The 18,623-nt window shown below is 41.2% G+C and overlaps 2 protein-coding genes across 5 annotated transcripts in view; both read left to right on the top strand.

Moving 5' to 3' along the window:
- Positions 1-18,623, top strand: part of LOC117269406 (arf-GAP with Rho-GAP domain, ANK repeat and PH domain-containing protein 1) — a 62,670-nt gene that overhangs the window by 32,086 nt on the left and 11,961 nt on the right. The gene's annotated exons all lie outside the window — the stretch shown is intronic.
- LOC144464608 (uncharacterized) lies at positions 451-18,314 on the top strand. The gene is made up of 2 exons (XM_078172126.1): positions 451-896; positions 17,360-18,314. The coding sequence occupies exons 1-2, from the start codon at positions 451-453 to the stop codon at positions 18,312-18,314; spliced, it is 1,401 nt and encodes a 466-aa protein (XP_078028252.1).

Genomic DNA, 18,623 nt, shown 5'->3' with positions numbered 1-18,623 from the left:
CAGAGGCAGTAGTGTCAGTAGCGTCAGTAATGAGAGTAGTGTCAGTAGAGTCAGTAGTGTCAGTACAGTCAGCAGTAACAGTAGTGTCAGTACTGTCAGTAGTCAGTAGTGTCCACATGCACCTGGATAAGTGACTTTCTCACAAACCGTCCACAGACGGTGAAAATGGGTTCCTTCTGCTCCTCCACCCGCTCCCTCAGCATTGGCTCCCCACAGGGATGTGTACTGAGCCCCTACTGTACTCCATATACACTCATGACTGCACTCCGGCTCACCCCTCTAACGTCATCATTAAATTTGCCGATGACACCACCGTGGTGGGCCTCATTCAGGGAGGGGATGAGTCGGTGTACAGAAATGAGGTCCAGAAACTGTCCCTTTGGTGCACAGTGAATGACCTGTCTCTAAATACAGACAAAACGAAAGAACTGATTATGGACTTTAGGAGGCATGGAGCAGAGCTGGCCCCCCCTCCACATCCACGGGGTCAGGGTGGGGAGGGTCTCCACCTTCAAATCCCTGGGGGTACAGATCTCAGAGGATCTCACCTGGTCAGCCAACACCACAGGCCTAATGAAGAAGGCCCAGCAGCGGATGCACTTCCTGAGACTGCTGCGCAGGAATGGCCTCAACCAACAGCTGCTGGTCGCTTTCTACCGCTCTACCATCGAGAGTGTATTGGCGCAATGCATTACGCTATGGTACTGTGGCTGTTCGGCAGCAGAAAAAAAAGCTCTGCAGAGGGTGATTAAGATGGCGGAGAAAACCGTTGGCTGCACTCTGCCCGCCTTGGAGGACATCTCTACCTCCGGCTGCCTCCGCAGAGCCAACAAGATTTTAAAGGACTGCACACACCCTGGCCACAGACTGTTTACTCTTCTGCACTCTGGCAGGAGGTACAGAAGCCTAAAATCTCGGACTAACAGGCTCAAAAACAGTTTCTACCCCTGGGCCATCATGCTCATCAACCAGGGCAAATGAAATGAGCTTAAGTGCATATTTCAATTTCAATTCAATTTTTTTTTTATTTATAAAGCCCAATATCACAAATCACAATTTGCCTCACAGGGCTTTACAGCATACGACATCCCTCTGTCCTTATGACCCTCACAGCTGATCAGGAAAAACTCCCCAAAAAAACCTCTTTAACGGGGAAAAAAACGGTAGAAACCTCAGGAAGAGCAACTGAGGAGGGATCCCTCTTCCAGAACGGACAGACGAGCAATAGATGTCGTACAGAACAGATCAGCATAATAAATTAACAGTAATCCGTATGACACAATGAGACAGAGAGAGAGACAGAGAGAGAGATGCAGGTAATGACAGTAGCTTACAACAACATTAATGAAAGTAATAATATTATAGTTATAGTTCTGGCTACTGTGGTACAATATGTTGAAAGTATGTATTAATATCTGGCAGTATACATGTGTGACAATAGTCATATGTGTATAATAACAGTAGAAGTATGACTAATGACTAATGATGGCAGCAGCAGCAGGAGGCATCTGGCAGGACCACGGCAGCAACACAACCACACACGTCACGCTGTCCAGGCACCGCTGTGATATGAGTTAATCTGAGAGACAGTGGAGCACAAAGGCTCCGGAGAAGAAGCCGAGTTAGTGACATCCAGAATGGCCGAGTTAGCAAGATGCAGTAATAGAATACGAGAGAGAGAGAGAAGGAGAGAGAGAGAGAGAGAGAGAGAGAAGGAGAGAAGGTGCCCGGTGTATTATAGGGGGGTCCTCCGGCAGACTAGGCCTAAGTCAGCCTAACTAGGGGCTGGTACAGGGCAAGCCTGAGCCAGCCCTAACTATAAGCTTTATCAAAGAGGAAAGTCTTAAGTCTAGTCTTAAATGTGGAGACGGTGTCTGCCTCCCGGACCGTAACAGGAAGATGATTCCACAGGAGAGGAGCCTGATAGCTGAAGGCTCTGGCTCCTGATCTACTTTTGGAGACTTTAGGGACCACGAGTAACCCTGCGTTGTCAGAGCGCAGTGTTCTGGTGGGATAATATGGCACTATGAGCTCTCTAAGATATGATGGAGCTTGACCATTTAGAGCTTTATAAGTTAACAGTAGGATTTTAAATTCAATTCTGGATTTTACAGGGAGCCAGTGCAGAGAAGCTAAAACAGGAGAAATATGATCTTGTTTCTTAGTTCCTGTTAGTACACGTGCTGCTGCATTCTGAATTAGCTGGAGAGTTTTTAAGGACTTACTAGAGCTACCTGATAATAGAGAGTTACAGTAATCCAGCCTTGAGGTAACAAAAGCGTGGACCAATTTTTCTGCATCTTTTCGGGTCAGGATAGGCCTAATTTTCACAATATTATGCAGATGAAAAAATGCAGTCCATGAGGTTTGTTTTAAATGAGAATTAAAAGACAAATCTTGATCAAATATTACTCCGAGGTTTCTTACGGTAGTGCTAGAGGCCAGAGCAATGCCATCTAGAGAAACTATGTCATCAGATAAAGAGTCTCTGAGTTGTTTGGGGCCAAGAACAATAACTTCAGTTTTGTCTGAATTTAACATCAGGAAATTGGTGCTCATCCAGGTTTTTATGTCTTTAAGGCAGTTATGAAGTTTAGTTAATTGATTACTTTCTTCTGGCTTTATCGATAAATACAACTGAGTATCATCCGCATAACAATGGAAATTTATAGAGTGATTTCTAATGATGTTACCTAAAGGAAGCATATATAGAGTAAATAGGATTGGTCCGAGCACAGAACCTTGCGGAACTCCAAAACAAACTTTGGTACGTAAGGATGATTCATTATGAACATCAACAAACTGAAAACAATCAGATAAATAAGATTTAAACCAGCTTAGTGCAGAACCTTTTAGGTCAATTAAGTGATCCAGTCTCTGCAGTAGAATTTGATGGTCAATAGTGTCAAACACCACACTAAGATCTAATAAAACAAGTACAGAGACGAGTCCTTTGTCTGAAGCAATCAGAAGGTCATTTGTAATTTTAACTAGTGCTGTCTCAGTGCTATGATGCACTCTAAATCCTGACTGAAATTCCTCAAATAAATTATTATCATGGAGAAAATCACACAGCTGGTCTGCGACTACTTTCTCAAGGATCTTTGACATAAAGGGAAGATTAGATATTGGTCTATAGTTGGCTAACACCTCTGGATCCAGGGTGGGCTTTTTTAGTAGAGGTTTAATTACAGCTACCTTAAAAGACTGTGGTACATAGCCTGTTAATAAGGATATATTGATCATATCTAATATATGAGTGTTAACTAAAGGAAAGACCTCCTTAAGTAGCCTAGTTGGGATGGGGTCTAAGAGACACGTTGATGATTTAGATGAAGAAATCACTGCTGTCAATTCTTGAAGAGAAATTGGGGAGAAGCAATCTAAATATATATTAGGTCTTACAGCTGTGTTTGAGGTTAGATAGGTACTATCTGAGGACAGGAGGTCATGCATATGCTCGTTTTTGGGGTGCAATAATGACAATTTTATTCCTCTCTGAGGGCATCGCTGCTTTTAAACGTATGTTCCTTAATTTATTCTAAACTGAATGTCTGTGTGGATGTTCCCGTTGTTGTTTCTTGTTGTCTTTTTTTTTACCTGAGCACTGAAATACAGTGGTGGAAAAAAGTTTTCGGACACCCCATGCATTTGTGAAATATCGCATTAAGAATCACTCTTAGGTCTTCAAGTGCAATTTCTTTTAGTACAGTCACAGCCAAAATACTAAATAAATCCTAAAAAAGCCATTAAAAACTTAAAATTGATTGGTTCCATAAAAATACATAAGAAATTTTGAGTATTGGGTCATTTTGGTACCAGTGATGAAGGTCGTTCTTTTTATTAAAAGACACAATTTTTGTTGCCAAGCTTCGTGTCTACATAAAGCCAGCACATTTGAAAGTTCTTCAGACACAAAAATGGCTAAAACAAGGAACCTAACGCAGTAAACACGCCTGAAGATAAAGATTCTCAGCCAGGAAGGGTACAGCTGCCGCCAGATAGCCAGGAAGTGCAGATACAGTCTTTCAACAGTTGGATACACTCTGCAGAAATACAGATGAACCAACAGCTTGGAAGACAAACCAAGATCTGGGCGTCCAAGGGTTTCTTCAGCAAGAAATGACCGCATCCTGATCCGCATGTGCAGGCAAAACCGCCGAATGACATCACAGGAGCTTCAGCAGCAGTGGTCAAACCAAACTGGTGTCCAGTGTTCCACCCGCACTGTACATGGCCGACTTTTAGATCATGACTTAAGGTCCTACAAGGCTATCAAGAAGCCCCTGATCAATGAGAGACAGAGGTTAGCCCGGCGTCGTTGGGCCCAGGCACACAAGAACTGGACAGCCAGGAACTGGAAGAAGATTTTGTGGTCAGATGAGTCCAGTTTCCAGCTTTATCTTCCTCCTACTAATGTGAGGGTACGCAGAAGGCCAGGCGAAGCATTATCTCCAGCATGTACGGTACCTACTGTCGAGCATGGTGGAGGCAGTATCATGGTTTGGGGATGCATGAGTGCTGCTGGTGTTGGTCATCTCACTGTCTGTGATGGCACATTAAGTATTGTACCATTCTCGAAACCCACATGCTCCCTTCTGCGCGTGCACTGTTCCGTCGAGGTAAAAACTGGATGTTTCAACAAGATAATGGCCCTTGCCACACATCCAAGGCCAGTAGAACTTGGCTGCAGGAGCACAGTATCCAGGTCTTAGAGTGGCCAGCTCAATCCCCGGACATGAGCCCCATTGAAAATCTGTGGTGGATTATCAAAAGGTCTGTTTCAAAGCATAAACCAAAGAATTTAGAAGAATTAAAAGCAGTAATTCAAGAAGAATGGGACAAGATTACCCCTCAACAGTGTGAAAGGCTCGTGGGGAACATGCCAGCCAGGATTAGAGCTCTACTACGTGCCAATGGCAGGACTACTAAATATTAATTTGATGATGTGATGGTTTATTTATTTTTTGTTCAGTTTTGAACACATTCTCTGTTATTTGTTGACTTTGATACCGACAATGTTGAGAACTGACATATTGAAACTGTCAAGAATTTAGTTTTGTTAGTTTTTCTTATAGACAATAAACAAAAAAATATAATTTGTATTTGTTTGTATCTGTCCAATGCAGCCACACCTTTTGAAACACAAAAAAGATTTTTCCACAAATATTTCATGATAATATTTGAGATTGTGTAAAATTTTAAGGGTGTCCGAAAACTTTTTTCCACCACTGTAGGTATAGCACTTTCAATTTCATTACAAATTCTTTTTGCAATGACAATGAAGGCATTCTGATACTGTCAGTAGTGTCAGTAATAACAGTAGTGTCAGTAGTAACGGTCATAACAGTAGTGTCAGTAATAACAGTAGTGTCAGTAGTTACGGTCGTAAAAGTAGTGTCAGTAATAACAGTAGCGTCAGTAGTGTCAGTAGTGTCAGTAATAACAGTAGTGTCAGTAGTGTCCGTACTAACGGTCGTAACAGTAGTGTCAGTAATAACAGTAGTGTCAGTAATGACAGTAGTGTCAGTAATAACAGTAATAACAGTAGTTTCATAAGTAACAGTCGTAACTGTAGTGTCAGTAGTAACAATAGTGTCAGTAGTGTCAGTAGTAACAGTGGTGTCAGTAATAACAGTAGTGTCAGTAGTGTCAGTAATAACAGTAGTGTCAGTACTGTCAGTAATAACAGTAATTTCATAAGTAACAGTCGTAACACTAGTGTCAGTAATAACAGTAGTAACAGTGGTTTCAGTAATAACAGTAGTGTCAGTAGTAACAATAGTGTCAGTAATAACAGTAGTTTCATAAGTAACAGTCGTAACAGTAGTGTCAGTTGTGTTAGTAGTAACAATTTTGTCAATAGTAAGAGTAGTGTCAGTAATAACAGTAGTTTCATTAGTAACAGTCACAACAGTAGTGTCAGTAGTGTCAGTAGTAACAGTAGTGTCAGTGGTGTCAGTAGTAACAGTGGTGTCAGTTGTGTCAGTGGTAACAGTGGTGTCAGTTGTGTTAGTAGTAACAATAGTGTCAGTAGTAACAGTAGTGTCAGTAGTGTCAGTAGTCACAGTAGTGTCAGTAGTAACAGTAGTGTCAGTAGTCACAGTAGTGTCAGCAGTATCAGCAGTGTCAGTAGTCACAGTAGTGTCAGTAGTGTCAGTAGTCACAGTAGTCACAGTAGTGTCAGTAGTGTCAGTAGTCACAGTAGTGTCAGTAGTAACAGTAGTGTCAGTAGTGTCAGTAGTCACAGTAGTGTCAGTAATAACAGTAGTGTCAGTAGTCACAGTAGTGTCAGTAGTGTCAGTAGTAACAGTAGTCACAGTAGTGTCAGTAGTGTCAGTAGTAACAGTAGTGTTAGAAGTCACAGTAGTGTCAGTAGTAACAGTCGTGTCAGTAGTCACAGTAGTCACAGTAGTGTCAGCAGTGTCAGTAGTCACAGTAGTGTCAGTAGTCACAGTAGTCACAGTAGTGACAGTAGTGTCAGTAGTCACAGTAGTGTCAGTAGTAACAGTAGTGTCAGTTGTAACAGTAGTGTCAGTAGTCACAGTAGTGTCAGTAGTGTCAGTAGTAACAATAGTGTCAGTGGTGTCAGTAGTAACAGTGGTGTCAGTTGTGTCAGTGGTAACAGTGGTGTCAGTTGTGTTAGTAGTAACAATAGTGTCAGTAGTAACAGCAGTGTCAGTAGTTACAGTAGTGTCAGTAGTGTCAGTAGTCACAGTAGTGTCAGTAGTAACAGTAGTGTCAGTAGTGTCAGTAGTCACAGTAGTGTCAGTAATAACAGTAGTGTCAGTAGTTACAGTAGTGTCAGCAGTGTCAGTAGTGTCAGTAGTGTCAGTAGTAACAGTAGTCAGAGTAGTGTCAGTAGTAACAGTAGTGTCAGTAGTCACAGTAGTGTCAGTAGTAACAGTCGTGTCAGTAGTCACAGTAGTAACAGTAGTGTCAGAAGTGTCAGTAGTCACAGTAGTGTCAGTAGTGTCAGTAGTCACAGTAGTCACAGTAGTGACAGTAGTGTCAGTTGTAACAGTAGTGTCAGTAGTCACAGTAGTGTCAGTAGTCAGAGTAGTGTCAATAGTAACAGTAGTGTCAAGAGTCACAGTAGTGTCAGTTGTAACAGTAGTGTCAGTAGTAACAGTAGTGTCAGTTGTAACAGTAGTGTCAGAAGTGTCAGTAGTCACAGTAGTCACAGTAGTGTCAGTAGTGTCAGTTGTATTGGTAGTGTCAGTAGTAACAGTTGTGTCAGTAGTAACGGTGGTGTCAGTAATAACAATAGTTTCATAAGTAACAGTCGTAACAGTAGTGTCAGTAGTGTCAGTAGTAACAGTGGTGTCAGTAATAACAGTAGTGTCAGTAGTGTCAGTAGTAACAGTGGTGTCAGTTGTGTTAGTAGTAACAATATTGTCAGTAGTAACAGTAGTGTCAGTAGTGTCAGTAAGAACAGTAGTTTCATTAGTAACAGTCACAACAGTAGTGTCAGTAGTAACAATAGTGTCAGTGGTAACAGTGGTGTCAGTTGTGTTAGTAGTAACAATAGTGTCAGTAGTAACAGTAGTGTCAGTAGTCACAGTAGTGTCAGTTGTAACAGTAGTGTCAGCAGTAACAGTAGTGTCAGTAGTGTCAGTAGTAACAGTAGTGTCAGTAGTAACAGGAGTGTCAGTTCTAACAGTAGTGTCAGTAGTGTCAGTAGTAACAGTAGTGTCAGAAGTGTCAGTAGTAACAGTAGTGTCAATAGTCACAGTAGTGTCAGTAGTGTCAGTAGTCACAGTAGTGTCAGCAGTAACAGTAGTGTCAGTAGTGTCAGTAGTCACAGTAGTGTCAGTTGTAACAGTAGTGTCAGTAGTGTCAATAGTAACAGTAGTGTCAGTTGTAACAGTAGTGTCAGTAGTGTCAGTAGTAACAGTAGTGTCAGTAGTCACAGTAGTATCAGTAGTAACAGTAGTGTCAGTAGTAACAGGAGTGTCAGTTGTAACAGTAGTGTCAGTAGTCACAGAAGTGTCAGTAGTGTCAGTAGTAACAGTAGTGTCAGAAGTGTCAGTAGTAACAGTAGTGTCAGTAGTGTCAGTAGTCACAGTAGTGTCAGTAGTGTCAGTAGTAACAGTAGTGTCAGCAGTAACAGTAGTGTCAGTAGTGTCAGTAGTCACAGTAGTGTCAGTACTAACAGTAGTAACAATAGTGTCAGTAGTCACAGTAGTGTCAGTAGTAACAGTAGTGTCAGTTGTAACAGTAGTGTCAGAAGTGTCAGTAGTAACAGTAGTGTCAGTAGTAGTGTCAGTAGTCACAGTAGTAACAGTAGTGTCAGTAGTAACAGTAGTGTCAGTTGTAACAGTAGTGTCAGTAGTCACAGTAGTGTCAGTAGTGTCAGTTGTAACAGTAGTGTCAGTAGTAACAGTAGTGTCAGTAGTCAGAGTAGTGTCAGTAGTGTCAGTAGTGTCAGTAATAACAGTAGTGTCAGTTGTAACAGTAGTGTCAGTAGTGTCAGTAGTAAGAGTAGTGTCAGTAGTAACAGTAGTGTCAGTAGTGTCAGTAGTAACAGTAGTGTCAGTTGTAACAGTATTGTCAGTAGTGTCAGTAGTAACAGTAGTGTCAGAAGTCACAGTAGTGTCAGCAGTGTCAGTAGTAACAGTAGTGTCAGTATTCACAGTAGTGTCAGTAGTGTCAGTAGTAACAGTAGTGTCAGAAGTGTCAGTAGTAACAGTAGTGTCAGTAGTCACAGTATTGTCAGTAGTAACAGTGGTGTCAGTAGTAACAGTGGTGTCAGTAATAACAGTAGTGTCAGTAGTAACAATAGTGTCAGTAATAACAGTAGTTTCATAAGTAACAGTCGTAACAGTAGTGTCAGTAGTAATAGTAGTCACAGTAGTGTCAGTAGTGTCAGTAGTAACAGTCGTTTCACTAATAACAGTAGTGTCAGTAGTGTCTGTGGTAACAGTGTTGTCAGTTGTGTTAGTAGTAACAATATTTTCAGTAGTAACAGTAGTGTCAGTAGTGTCAGTAATAACAGTAGTTTCATTAGTAACAGTCACAACAGTAGTGTCAGTAGTTTCAGTAGTAAAAGTAGTGTCAGTGGTGTCAGTAGTAACAGTGGTGTCAGTTGTGTCAGTAGTAAGAATAGTGTCAGTAGTAACAGTAGTGTCAGTAGTCACAGTAGTGTCAGTTGTAACAAAAGTGTCAGCAGTAACAATAGTAACAGTAGTGTAAGTAGTCACAGGAGTGTCAGTTGTAACAGTTGTGTCAGTAGTCACAGTAGTGTCAGTAGTGTCAGTAGTAACTGTAGTGTCAGAAGTGTCAGTAGTAACAGTAGTGTCAGTAGTAACAGTAGTCACAGTAGTGTCAGTAGTAACAGTAGTGTCAGTAGTGTCAGTAGTCACAGTAGTGTCAGTAGTGTCAGTAGTCACAGTAGTAACAGTAGTGTCAGTAGAAACAGGAGTGTCAGTTGTAACAGTAGTGTCAGTAGTCACAGTAGTGTCAGTAATAACAGAAGTGTCAGTAGTAACAGTAGTGTCAGTAGTGTCAGTAGTCACAGTAGTGTCAGTAGTGTCAGTAGTAACAGTAGTGTCAGTAGTGTCAGTAGTCACAATAGTGTCAGCAGTAACAGTAGTGTCAGTTGTAACAGTAGTGTCAGTAGTCACAGTAGTGTCAGTAGTCACAGTAGTGTCAGTAGTAACAGTAGTGTCAAGAGTCACAGTAGTGTCAGTTGTAACAGTAGTGTCAGTAGTAACAGTAGTGTCAGTAGTCACAGTAGTGTCAGTTGTAACAGTAGTGTCAGTAGTGTCAGTAGTAACAGTAGTGTCAGTAGTGTCAGTTGTAACAGTAGTGTCAGTAGTGTCAGTAGTAACAGTAGTGTCAGTAGTAACAGTAGTGTCAGTAGTGTCAGTAGTAACAGTAGTGTCAGTTGTAACAGTATTGTCAGTAGTGTCAGTAGTAACAGTAGTGTCAGAAGTCACAGTAGTGTCAGCAGTGTCAGTAGTAACAGTAGTGTCAGTATTCACAGTAGTGTCAGTAGTGTCAGTAGTAACAGTAGTGTCAGAAGTGTCAGTAGTAACAGTAGTGTCAGTAGTAACAGTCGTGTCAGTAGTAACAGTGGTGTCAGTAATAACAGTAGTGTCAGTAGTAACAATAGTGTCAGTAATAACAGTAGTTTCAGCAGTAACAGTAGTAACAGTAGTGTCAGTAGGCACAGGAGTGTCAGTTGTAACAGTTGTGTCAATAGTCACATTAGTGTCAGTAGTAACAGTAGTAACTGTAGTGTCAGAAGTGTCAGTAGTAACAGTAGTGTCAGTAGTGTCAGTAGTCACAGTAGTGTCAGTAGTGTCAGTAGTCACAGTAGTAACAGTAGTGTCAGTAGAAACAGGAGTGTCAGTTGTAACAGTAGTGTCAGTAGTCACAGTAGTGTCAGTAGTAACAGAAGTGTCAGTAGTAACAGTAGTGTCAGTAGTGTCAGTAGTCACAGTAGTGTCAGTAGTGTCAGTAGTAACAGTAGTGTCAGTAGTGTCAGTAGTCACAATAGTGTCAGCAGTAACAGTAGTGTCAGTTGTAACAGTAGTGTCAGTAGTCACAGTAGTGTCAGTAGTCACAGTAGTGTCAGTAGTAACAGTAGTGTCAAGAGTCACAGTAGTGTCAGTTGTAACAGTAGTGTCAGTAGTAACAGTAGTGTCAGTAGTCACAGTAGTGTCAGTAGTGTCAGTAGTAACAGTAGTGTCAGTAGTGTCAGTTGTAACAGTAGTGTCAGTAGTGTCAGTAGTAACAGTAGTGTCAGTAGTAACAGTAGTGTCAGTAGTGTCAGTAGTAACAGTAGTGTCAGTTGTAACAGTATTGTCAGTAGTGTCAGTAGTAACAGTAGTGTCAGAAGTCACAGTAGTGTCAGCAGTGTCAGTAGTAACAGTAGTGTCAGTATTCACAGTAGTGTCAGTAGTGTCAGTAGTAACAGTAGTGTCAGAAGTGTCAGTAGTAACAGTAGTGTCAGTAGTAACAGTCGTGTCAGTAGTAACAGTGGTGTCAGTAATAACAGTAGTGTCAGTAGTAACAAAAGTGTCAGTAATAACAGTAGTTTCATAAGTAACAGTCATAACAGTAGTGTCAGTAGTAATAGTAGTCACAGTAGTGTCAGTAGTGTCAGTAGTAACAGTCGTGTCACTAATAACAGTAGTGTCAGTAGTGTCAGTGGTAACAGTGTTGTCAGTTGTGTTAGTAGTAACAATATTTTCAGTAGTAACAGTAGTGTCAGTAGTGTCAGTAATAACAGTAGTTTCATTAGTAACAGTCACAACAGTAGTGTCAGTAGTTTCAGTAGTAACAGTAGTGTCAGTGGTGTCAGTAGTAACAGTGGTGTCAGTTGTGTCAGTAGTAAGAATAGTGTCAGTAGTAACAGTAGTGTCAGTAGTCACAGTAGTGTCAGTTGTAACAAAAGTGTCAGCAGTAACAGTAGTAACAGTAGTGTCAGTAGTCACAGGAGTGTCAGTTGTAACAGTTGTGTCAGTAGTGACAGTAGTCACAGTAGTGTCAGTAGTAACTGTAGTGTCAGAAGTGTCAGTAGTAACAGTAGTGTCAATAGTAACAGTAGTCACAGTAGTGTCAGTAGTAACAGTAGTGTCAGCAGTAACAGTAGTAACAGTAGTGTCAGTAGTCACAGGAGTGTCAGTTGTAACAGTTGTGTCAATAGTCACATTAGTGTCAGTAGTAACAGTAGTAACTGTAGTGTCAGAAGTGTCAGTAGTAACAGTAGTGTCAGTAGTAACAGTAGTCACAGTAGTGTCAGTAGTAACAGTATTGTCAGTAGTGTCAGTAGTAACAGTAGTGTCAGTTGTAACAGTAGTGTCAGTAGTAACAGTAGTGTCAGAAGTGTCAGTAGTAACAGTAGTGTCAATAGTAACAGTAGTGTCAGTAGTCACAGTAGTAATAGTAGTGTCAGTAGTGTCAGTAGTCAGTAGTGTCAGTAGTAACAGTAATGTCAGTAGTCACAGTAGTGTCAGCAGTGTCAGTCGTCACAGTAGTGTCAGAAGTCACAGTAGTGTCAGTAGTGTCAGTAGTAACAGTAGTCACAGTAGTGTCAGTAGTAACAGTCGTGTCAGTAGTAACAGTGGTGTCAGTAATAACAGTAGTTTCATAGGTAACAGTCATAACAGTAGTGTCAGTAGTAACAGTAGTCACAGTAGTGTCAGTAGTGTCAGTAGTAACAGTCGTGTCACTAATAACAGTAGTGTCAGTAGTGTCAGTGGTAACAGTGTTGTCAGTTGTGTTAGTAGTAACAATATTGTCAGTAGTAACAGTAGTGTCAGTAGTGTCAGTAATAACAGTAGTTTCATTAGTAACAGTCACAACTCTAGTGTCAGTAGTTTCAGTAGTAACAGTAGTGTCAGTGGTGTCAGTAGTAACAGTGGTGTCAGTTGTGTCAGTAGTAACAATAGTGTCAGTAGTAACAGTAGTGTCAGTAGTCACAGTAGTGTCAGTTGTAACAGTAGTGTCAGTAGTCACAGTAGTGTCAGCAGTGTCAGTCGTCACAGTAGTGTCAGAAGTCACAGTAGTGTCAGTAGTAACAGTAGTCACAGTAGTGTCAGCAGTGTCAGTAGTAACAGTAGTGTCAGTAGTGTCAGTAGTAACAGTAGTGTCAGTAGTCACAGTAGTGTCAGTAGTAACAGTCGTGTCAGTAGTAACAGTGGTGTCAGTAATAACAGTAGTGTCAGTAGTCACAGTAGTCACAGTAGTGTCAGTAGTAACAGTCGTGTCAGTAGTGTCAGTAGTGTCAGTAATAACAATAGTGTCAGTAGTAACAATAGTGTCAGTAATAACAGTAGTTTCACAGGTAACAGTCATAACAGTAGTGTCAGTAGTAACAGTAGTCACAGTAGTGTCAGTAGTGTCAGTAGTAACAGTCGTGTCACTAATAACAGTAGTGTCAGTGGTAACAGTGTTGTCAGTTGTGTTAGTAGTAACAATATTGTCAGTAGTAACAGTAGTGTCAGTAGTGTCAGTAATAACAGTAGTTTCATTAGTAACAGTCACAACTGTAGTGTCAGTAGTTTCAGTAGTAACAGTAGTTTCAGTGGTGTCAGTAGTAACAGTGGTGTCAGTTGTGTCAGTAGTAACAATAGTGTCAGTAGTAACAGTAGTGTCAGTAGTCACAGTAGTGTCAGTTGTAACAGTAGTGTCAGCAGTAACAGTAGTAACAGTAGTGTCAGTAGTCACAGGAGTGTCAGTTGTAACAGTTGTGTCAGTAGTCACAGTAGTGTCAGAAGTGTCAGTAGTAACAGTAGTGTCAATAGTAACAGTAGTCACAGTAGTGTCAGTAGTAACAGTAGTGTCAGCAGTAACAGTAGTAACAGTAGTGTCAGTAGTCACAGGAGTGTCAGTTGTAACAGTTGTGTCAATAGTCACAGTAGTGTCAGTAGTGTCAGTAGTAACTGTAGTGTCAGAAGTGTCAGTAGTAACAGTAGTGTCAATAGTAACAGTAGTCACAGTAGTGTCAGTAGTAACAGTAGTGTCAGTAGTGTCAGTAGTGTCAGTAGTAACTGTAGTGTCAGAAGTGTCAGTAGTAACAGTAGTGTCAATAGTAACAGTAGTCACAGTAGTGTTAGTAGTCACAGTAGTGTCAGTAGTGTCAGTAGTAACAGTAGTGTCAGTAGTGTCAGTAGTCACAGTAGTATCAGTAGTAACAGTAGTGTCAGTAGTAACAGTAGTGTCAGTAGTAACAGGAGTGTCAGTTGTAACAGTAGTGTCAGTAGTCACAGTAGTGTCAGTAGTAACAGAAGTGTCAGTAGTAACAGTAGTGTCAGTAGTGTCAGTAGTCACAGTAGTGTCAGTAGTGTCAGTAGTAACAGTAGTGTCAGTAGTGTCAGTAGTCACAATAGTGTCAGTAGTAACAGTAGTGTCAGTAGTGTCAGTAGTCACAGTAGTGTCAGTAGTAACAGTAGTAACAGTAGTGTCAGTAGTCACAGTAGTGTCAGTAGTAACAGTAGTGTCAGTAGTGTCAGTAGTCACAATAGTGTCAGTAGTAACAGTAGTGTCAGTAGTGTCAGTAGTCACAGTAGTGTCAGTAGTAACAGTAGTAACAGTAGTGTCAGTAGTCACAGTAGTGTCAGTAGTAACAGTAGTGTCAGTTGTAACAGTAGTGTCAGTAGTGTCAGTAGTAACAGTAGTGTCAGAAGTGTCAGTATTGTCAGTAGTGTCAGTTGTAACTGTAGTGTCAGAAGTGTCAGTAGTAACAGTAGTGTCAATAGTAACAGTAGTGTCAGTAGTCACTGTAGTGTCAGTAGTAATAGTAGTGTCAGTAGTGTCAGTAGTCAGTAGTGTCAGTAGTAACAGTAGTGTCAGTAGTCACAGTAGTGTCAGCAGTGTCAGTCGTCACAGTAGTGTCAGAAGTCACAGTAGTGTCAGTAGTGTCAGTAGTAACAGTAGTGTCAGTAGTGTCAGTAGTAACAGTAGTGTCAGTAGTCACAGTAGTCACAGCAGTGTCAGTAGTAACAGTTGTGTCAGTAGTAACTGTGGTGTCAGTAATAACAGTAGTGTCAGTAGTAACAATAATGTCAGTAATAACAGTAGTTTCATAAGTAACAGTCATAACAGTAGTGTCAGTAGTAACAGTCGTCACAGTAGTGTCAGTAGTGTCAGTAGTAACAGTCGTGTCACTAATAACAGTAGTGTCAGTAGTGTCAGTGGTAACAGTGTTGTCAGTTGTGTTAGTAGTAACAATATTGTCAGTAGTAACAGTAGTGTCAGTAGTGTCAGTAATAACAGTAGTTTCATTAGTAACTGTCACAACAGTAGTGTCAGTAGTTTCAGTAGTAACAGTAGTGTCAGTTGTGTCAGTAGTAACAATAGTATCAGTAGTCACAGTAGTGTCAGTTGTAACAGTAGTGTCAGCAGTAACAGTAGTAACAGTAGTGTCAGTAGTCACAGGAGTGTCAGTTGTAACAGTTGTGTCAGTAGTCACAGGAGTGTCAGTTGTAACAGTTGTGTCAGTAGTCACAGTAGTGTCAGTAGTGTCAGTAGTAACTGTAGTGTCAGAAGTGTCAGTAGTAACAGTAGTGTCAATAGTAACAGTAGTCACAGTAGTGTCAGTAGTAACAGTAGTGTCAATAGTAACAGTAGTCACAGTAGTGTCAGTAGTGTCAGTAGTAACAGTAGTGTCAGTAGTGTCAGTAGTCACAGTAGTATCAGTAGTAACAGTAGTGTCAGTAGTCACAGTAGTGTCAGTAGTAACAATAGTGTCAGTAGTAACAGTAGTGTCAGTAGTGTCACTAATAACAGTAGTGTCAGTAGTGTCAGTGGTAACAGTGTTGTCAGTTGTGTTAGTAGTAACAATATTGTCAGTAGTAACAGTAGTGTCAGTAGTGTCAGTAATAACAGTAGTTTCATTAGTAACTGTCACAACAGTAGTGTCAGTAGTTTCAGTAGTAACAGTAGTGTCAGTTGTGTCAGTAGTAACAATAGTATCAGTAGTCACAGTAGTGTCAGTTGTAACAGTAGTGTCAGCAGTAACAGTAGTAACAGTAGTGTCAGTAGTCACAGGAGTGTCAGTTGTAACAGTTGTGTCAGTAGTCACAGGAGTGTCAGTTGTAACAGTTGTGTCAGTAGTCACAGTAGTGTCAGTAGTGTCAGTAGTAACTGTAGTGTCAGAAGTGTCAGTAGTAACAGTAGTGTCAATAGTAACAGTAGTCACAGTAGTGTCAGTAGTAACAGTAGTGTCAATAGTAACAGTAGTCACAGTAGTGTCAGTAGTGTCAGTAGTAACAGTAGTGTCAGTAGTGTCAGTAGTCACAGTAGTATCAGTAGTAACAGTAGTGTCAGTAGTCACAGTAGTGTCAGTAGTAACAATAGTGTCAGTAGTAACAGTAGTGTCAGTAGTGTCACTAATAACAGTAGTGTCAGTAGTGTCAGTGGTAACAGTAGTTTCATTAGTAACTGTCACAACAGTAGTGTCAGTAGTTTCAGTAGTAACAGTAGTGTCAGTTGTGTCAGTAGTAACAATATTGTCAGTAGTAACAGTAGTGTCAGTAGTGTCAGTAATAACAGTAGTTTCATTAGTAACTGTCACAACAGTAGTGTCAGTAGTTTCAGTAGTAACAGTAGTGTCAGTTGTGTCAGTAGTAACAATAGTATCAGTAGTCACAGTAGTGTCAGTTGTAACAGTAGTGTCAGCAGTAACAGTAGTAACAGTAGTGTCAGTAGTCACAGGAGTGTCAGTTGTAACAGTTGTGTCAGTAGTCACAGGAGTGTCAGTTGTAACAGTTGTGTCAGTAGTCACAGTAGTGTCAGTAGTGTCAGTAGTAACTGTAGTGTCAGAAGTGTCAGTAGTAACAGTAGTGTCAATAGTAACAGTAGTCACAGTAGTGTCAGTAGTAACAGTAGTGTCAATAGTAACAGTAGTCACAGTAGTGTCAGTAGTGTCAGTAGTAACAGTAGTGTCAGTAGTGTCAGTAGTCACAGTAGTATCAGTAGTAACAGTAGTGTCAGTAGTCACAGTAGTGTCAGTAGTAACAATAGTGTCAGTAGTAACAGTAGTGTCAGTAGTGTCAGTAGTCACAGTAGTGTCAGTAGTGGCAGTAGTTACAGTAGTGTCTATAGTCTCATTATTCACAATAGTGTCAGCAGTAACAGTAGTGTCAGTAGTGTCAGTAGTAACAGTAGTAACAGTAGTGTCAGTAGTCACAGTAGTGTCAGTAGTAACAGTAGTGTCAGTTGTAACAGTAGTGTCAGTAGTCACAGTAGTGTCAGTAGTAACAGTAGTAACAGTAGTGTCAGTAGTCACAGTAGTGTCAGTAGTAACAGTAGTGTCAGTAGTGTCAGTAGTAACAGTAGTGTCAGTAGTTTCAGTAGTAACAGTAGTGTCAGCAGTGTCAGTCATCACAGTAGTGTCAGAAGTCACAGTAGTGTCAGTAGTGTCAGTCGTAACAGTAGTCACAGTAGTGTCAGCAGTGTCAGTAGTAACAGTAGTGTCAGTAGTGTCAGTAGTAACAGTAGTGTCAGTAGTCACAGTAGTCACAGTAGTGCCAGTTGTAACAGTAGTGTCAGTAGTAACAGTCGTGTCAGTAGTGTCAGTAGTCACAGTAGTGTCAGTAGTAACAGTAGTGTCAGTAGTCACAGTAGTGTCAGTAGTGTCAGTTGTAACAGTAGTGTCAGTAGTAACAGTCGTGTCAGTAGTCACAGTAGTGTCAGTTTCACATGTGTGCCACCTCAGTACTGAGAAGTAACTGACGTGCTGACGTATTGCGGTAAGCGAGTTGTGTCATTTCCGGTGTTTCTGTGACAACGTCTCTGTACTGCTCTGGTGAATTCTACTAGCCTGCTTTCTGCTTTCTCACCTCAGTTGCTTTAACGTTGCTTTAACGTCTACTTCAAGTCTTAACCCAAACTGGTCCTGTTTAAGCACTTATAGCTCTCCTCCTTTCTACGACTTTCTCGCTAATCTCTTAGCTGTTGTTTGCACGTCACCAGCCTTGGTAGCTACATTAGCTTTACAGTTAGCGATGGCTTCTCCTTCTGCTCTTTCTTGCTCGGTGTGCCAAATGTTCAGTTATGCCTCTGCCTCCTTTAGCGACAGTGGTAATTGTAATAAGTGTAGGTTATTTGCTGCGTTGGAGGCGAGCCTTAGTGAATTAGAAGCACGGCTCCGCACCATGGAAAACCATTCAGTAGCTGCGGTAGTTAGCCAGCCCCCTGTAGCCGGTGCAGAGCCACATAGCATAGCCTTTGCTAATGGTCCTCCGGTAACACCCGTCCAGCCGGGAGGCTGGATAACTGTCTGGGAGAAGCGTAGCTCCAAGCCGAAGCCCACGGCTCACCACCAGCCTGTTCACGTTTCCAACCGCTTTTCCCCACTCAGCGACACACCCGGTGAGGATAAAACTCTGGTTATTGGCAGCTCTATTCTGAGGAACGTGAAGTTAGCAACACCAGCGGCCATAGTCAAATGTATCCCTGGGGCCAGGGAATCAAATTTAAAACTGCTGGCTAAAGCTAAACGTAGATTCAGTAAGATTGTTATTCACGTCGGCGGCAATGACACCCGGTTACGCCAATCGGAGGTCACTAAAATTAATATTGCCTCGGTGTGTGAATATGCAAAAACGATGTCGGATTCCGTAGTTTTCTCTGGACCCCTCCCAAATCTGACCACTGATGACATGTTTAGCCGCATGTCATCACTTAATCGGTGGCTGTCCAGGTGGTGTCCAGCAAACGATGTGGGTTTCGTTAATAATTGGCAAACTTTCTGGGGAAAACCTGATCTTATTAGGAGAGACAGCATTCATCCCACTTTGGATGGAGCTGCTCTCATTTCTAGGAACCTGGCAAACTTTATTAGTAATTTAAATCCCTGACAACCCAGAGTTGAGACCAGGACTCAGAGTCACAGTCCTATACGCCTCTCTGAGCTTCTAGTTCAGTTACCCAGCCATAGTTTTCATAGTTTTATACAAACGGTGTCTGTCCCCCGACCACCTACATTATTTAAATCTAAAATTAAACAAAGAGGAGTTGTGCATAACAACCTCATAAAAATTAAAACCTCTTCTGTGACAGAAAGACAAAACAGGAGAATTAAATGCGGACTGTTAAATATCAGGTCTCTATCGTCTAAAGCAGTGTTAGTAAACGAATTAATATCAGATAATCATATTGATTTACTC

This window comes from Epinephelus lanceolatus, chromosome 11 (genome assembly GCF_041903045.1).
Source record: "Epinephelus lanceolatus isolate andai-2023 chromosome 11, ASM4190304v1, whole genome shotgun sequence".
In the NCBI taxonomy this organism is placed as follows: domain Eukaryota; kingdom Metazoa; phylum Chordata; class Actinopteri; order Perciformes; family Serranidae; genus Epinephelus; species Epinephelus lanceolatus.
This window is presented reverse-complemented; position numbering and strand designations above follow the sequence as displayed.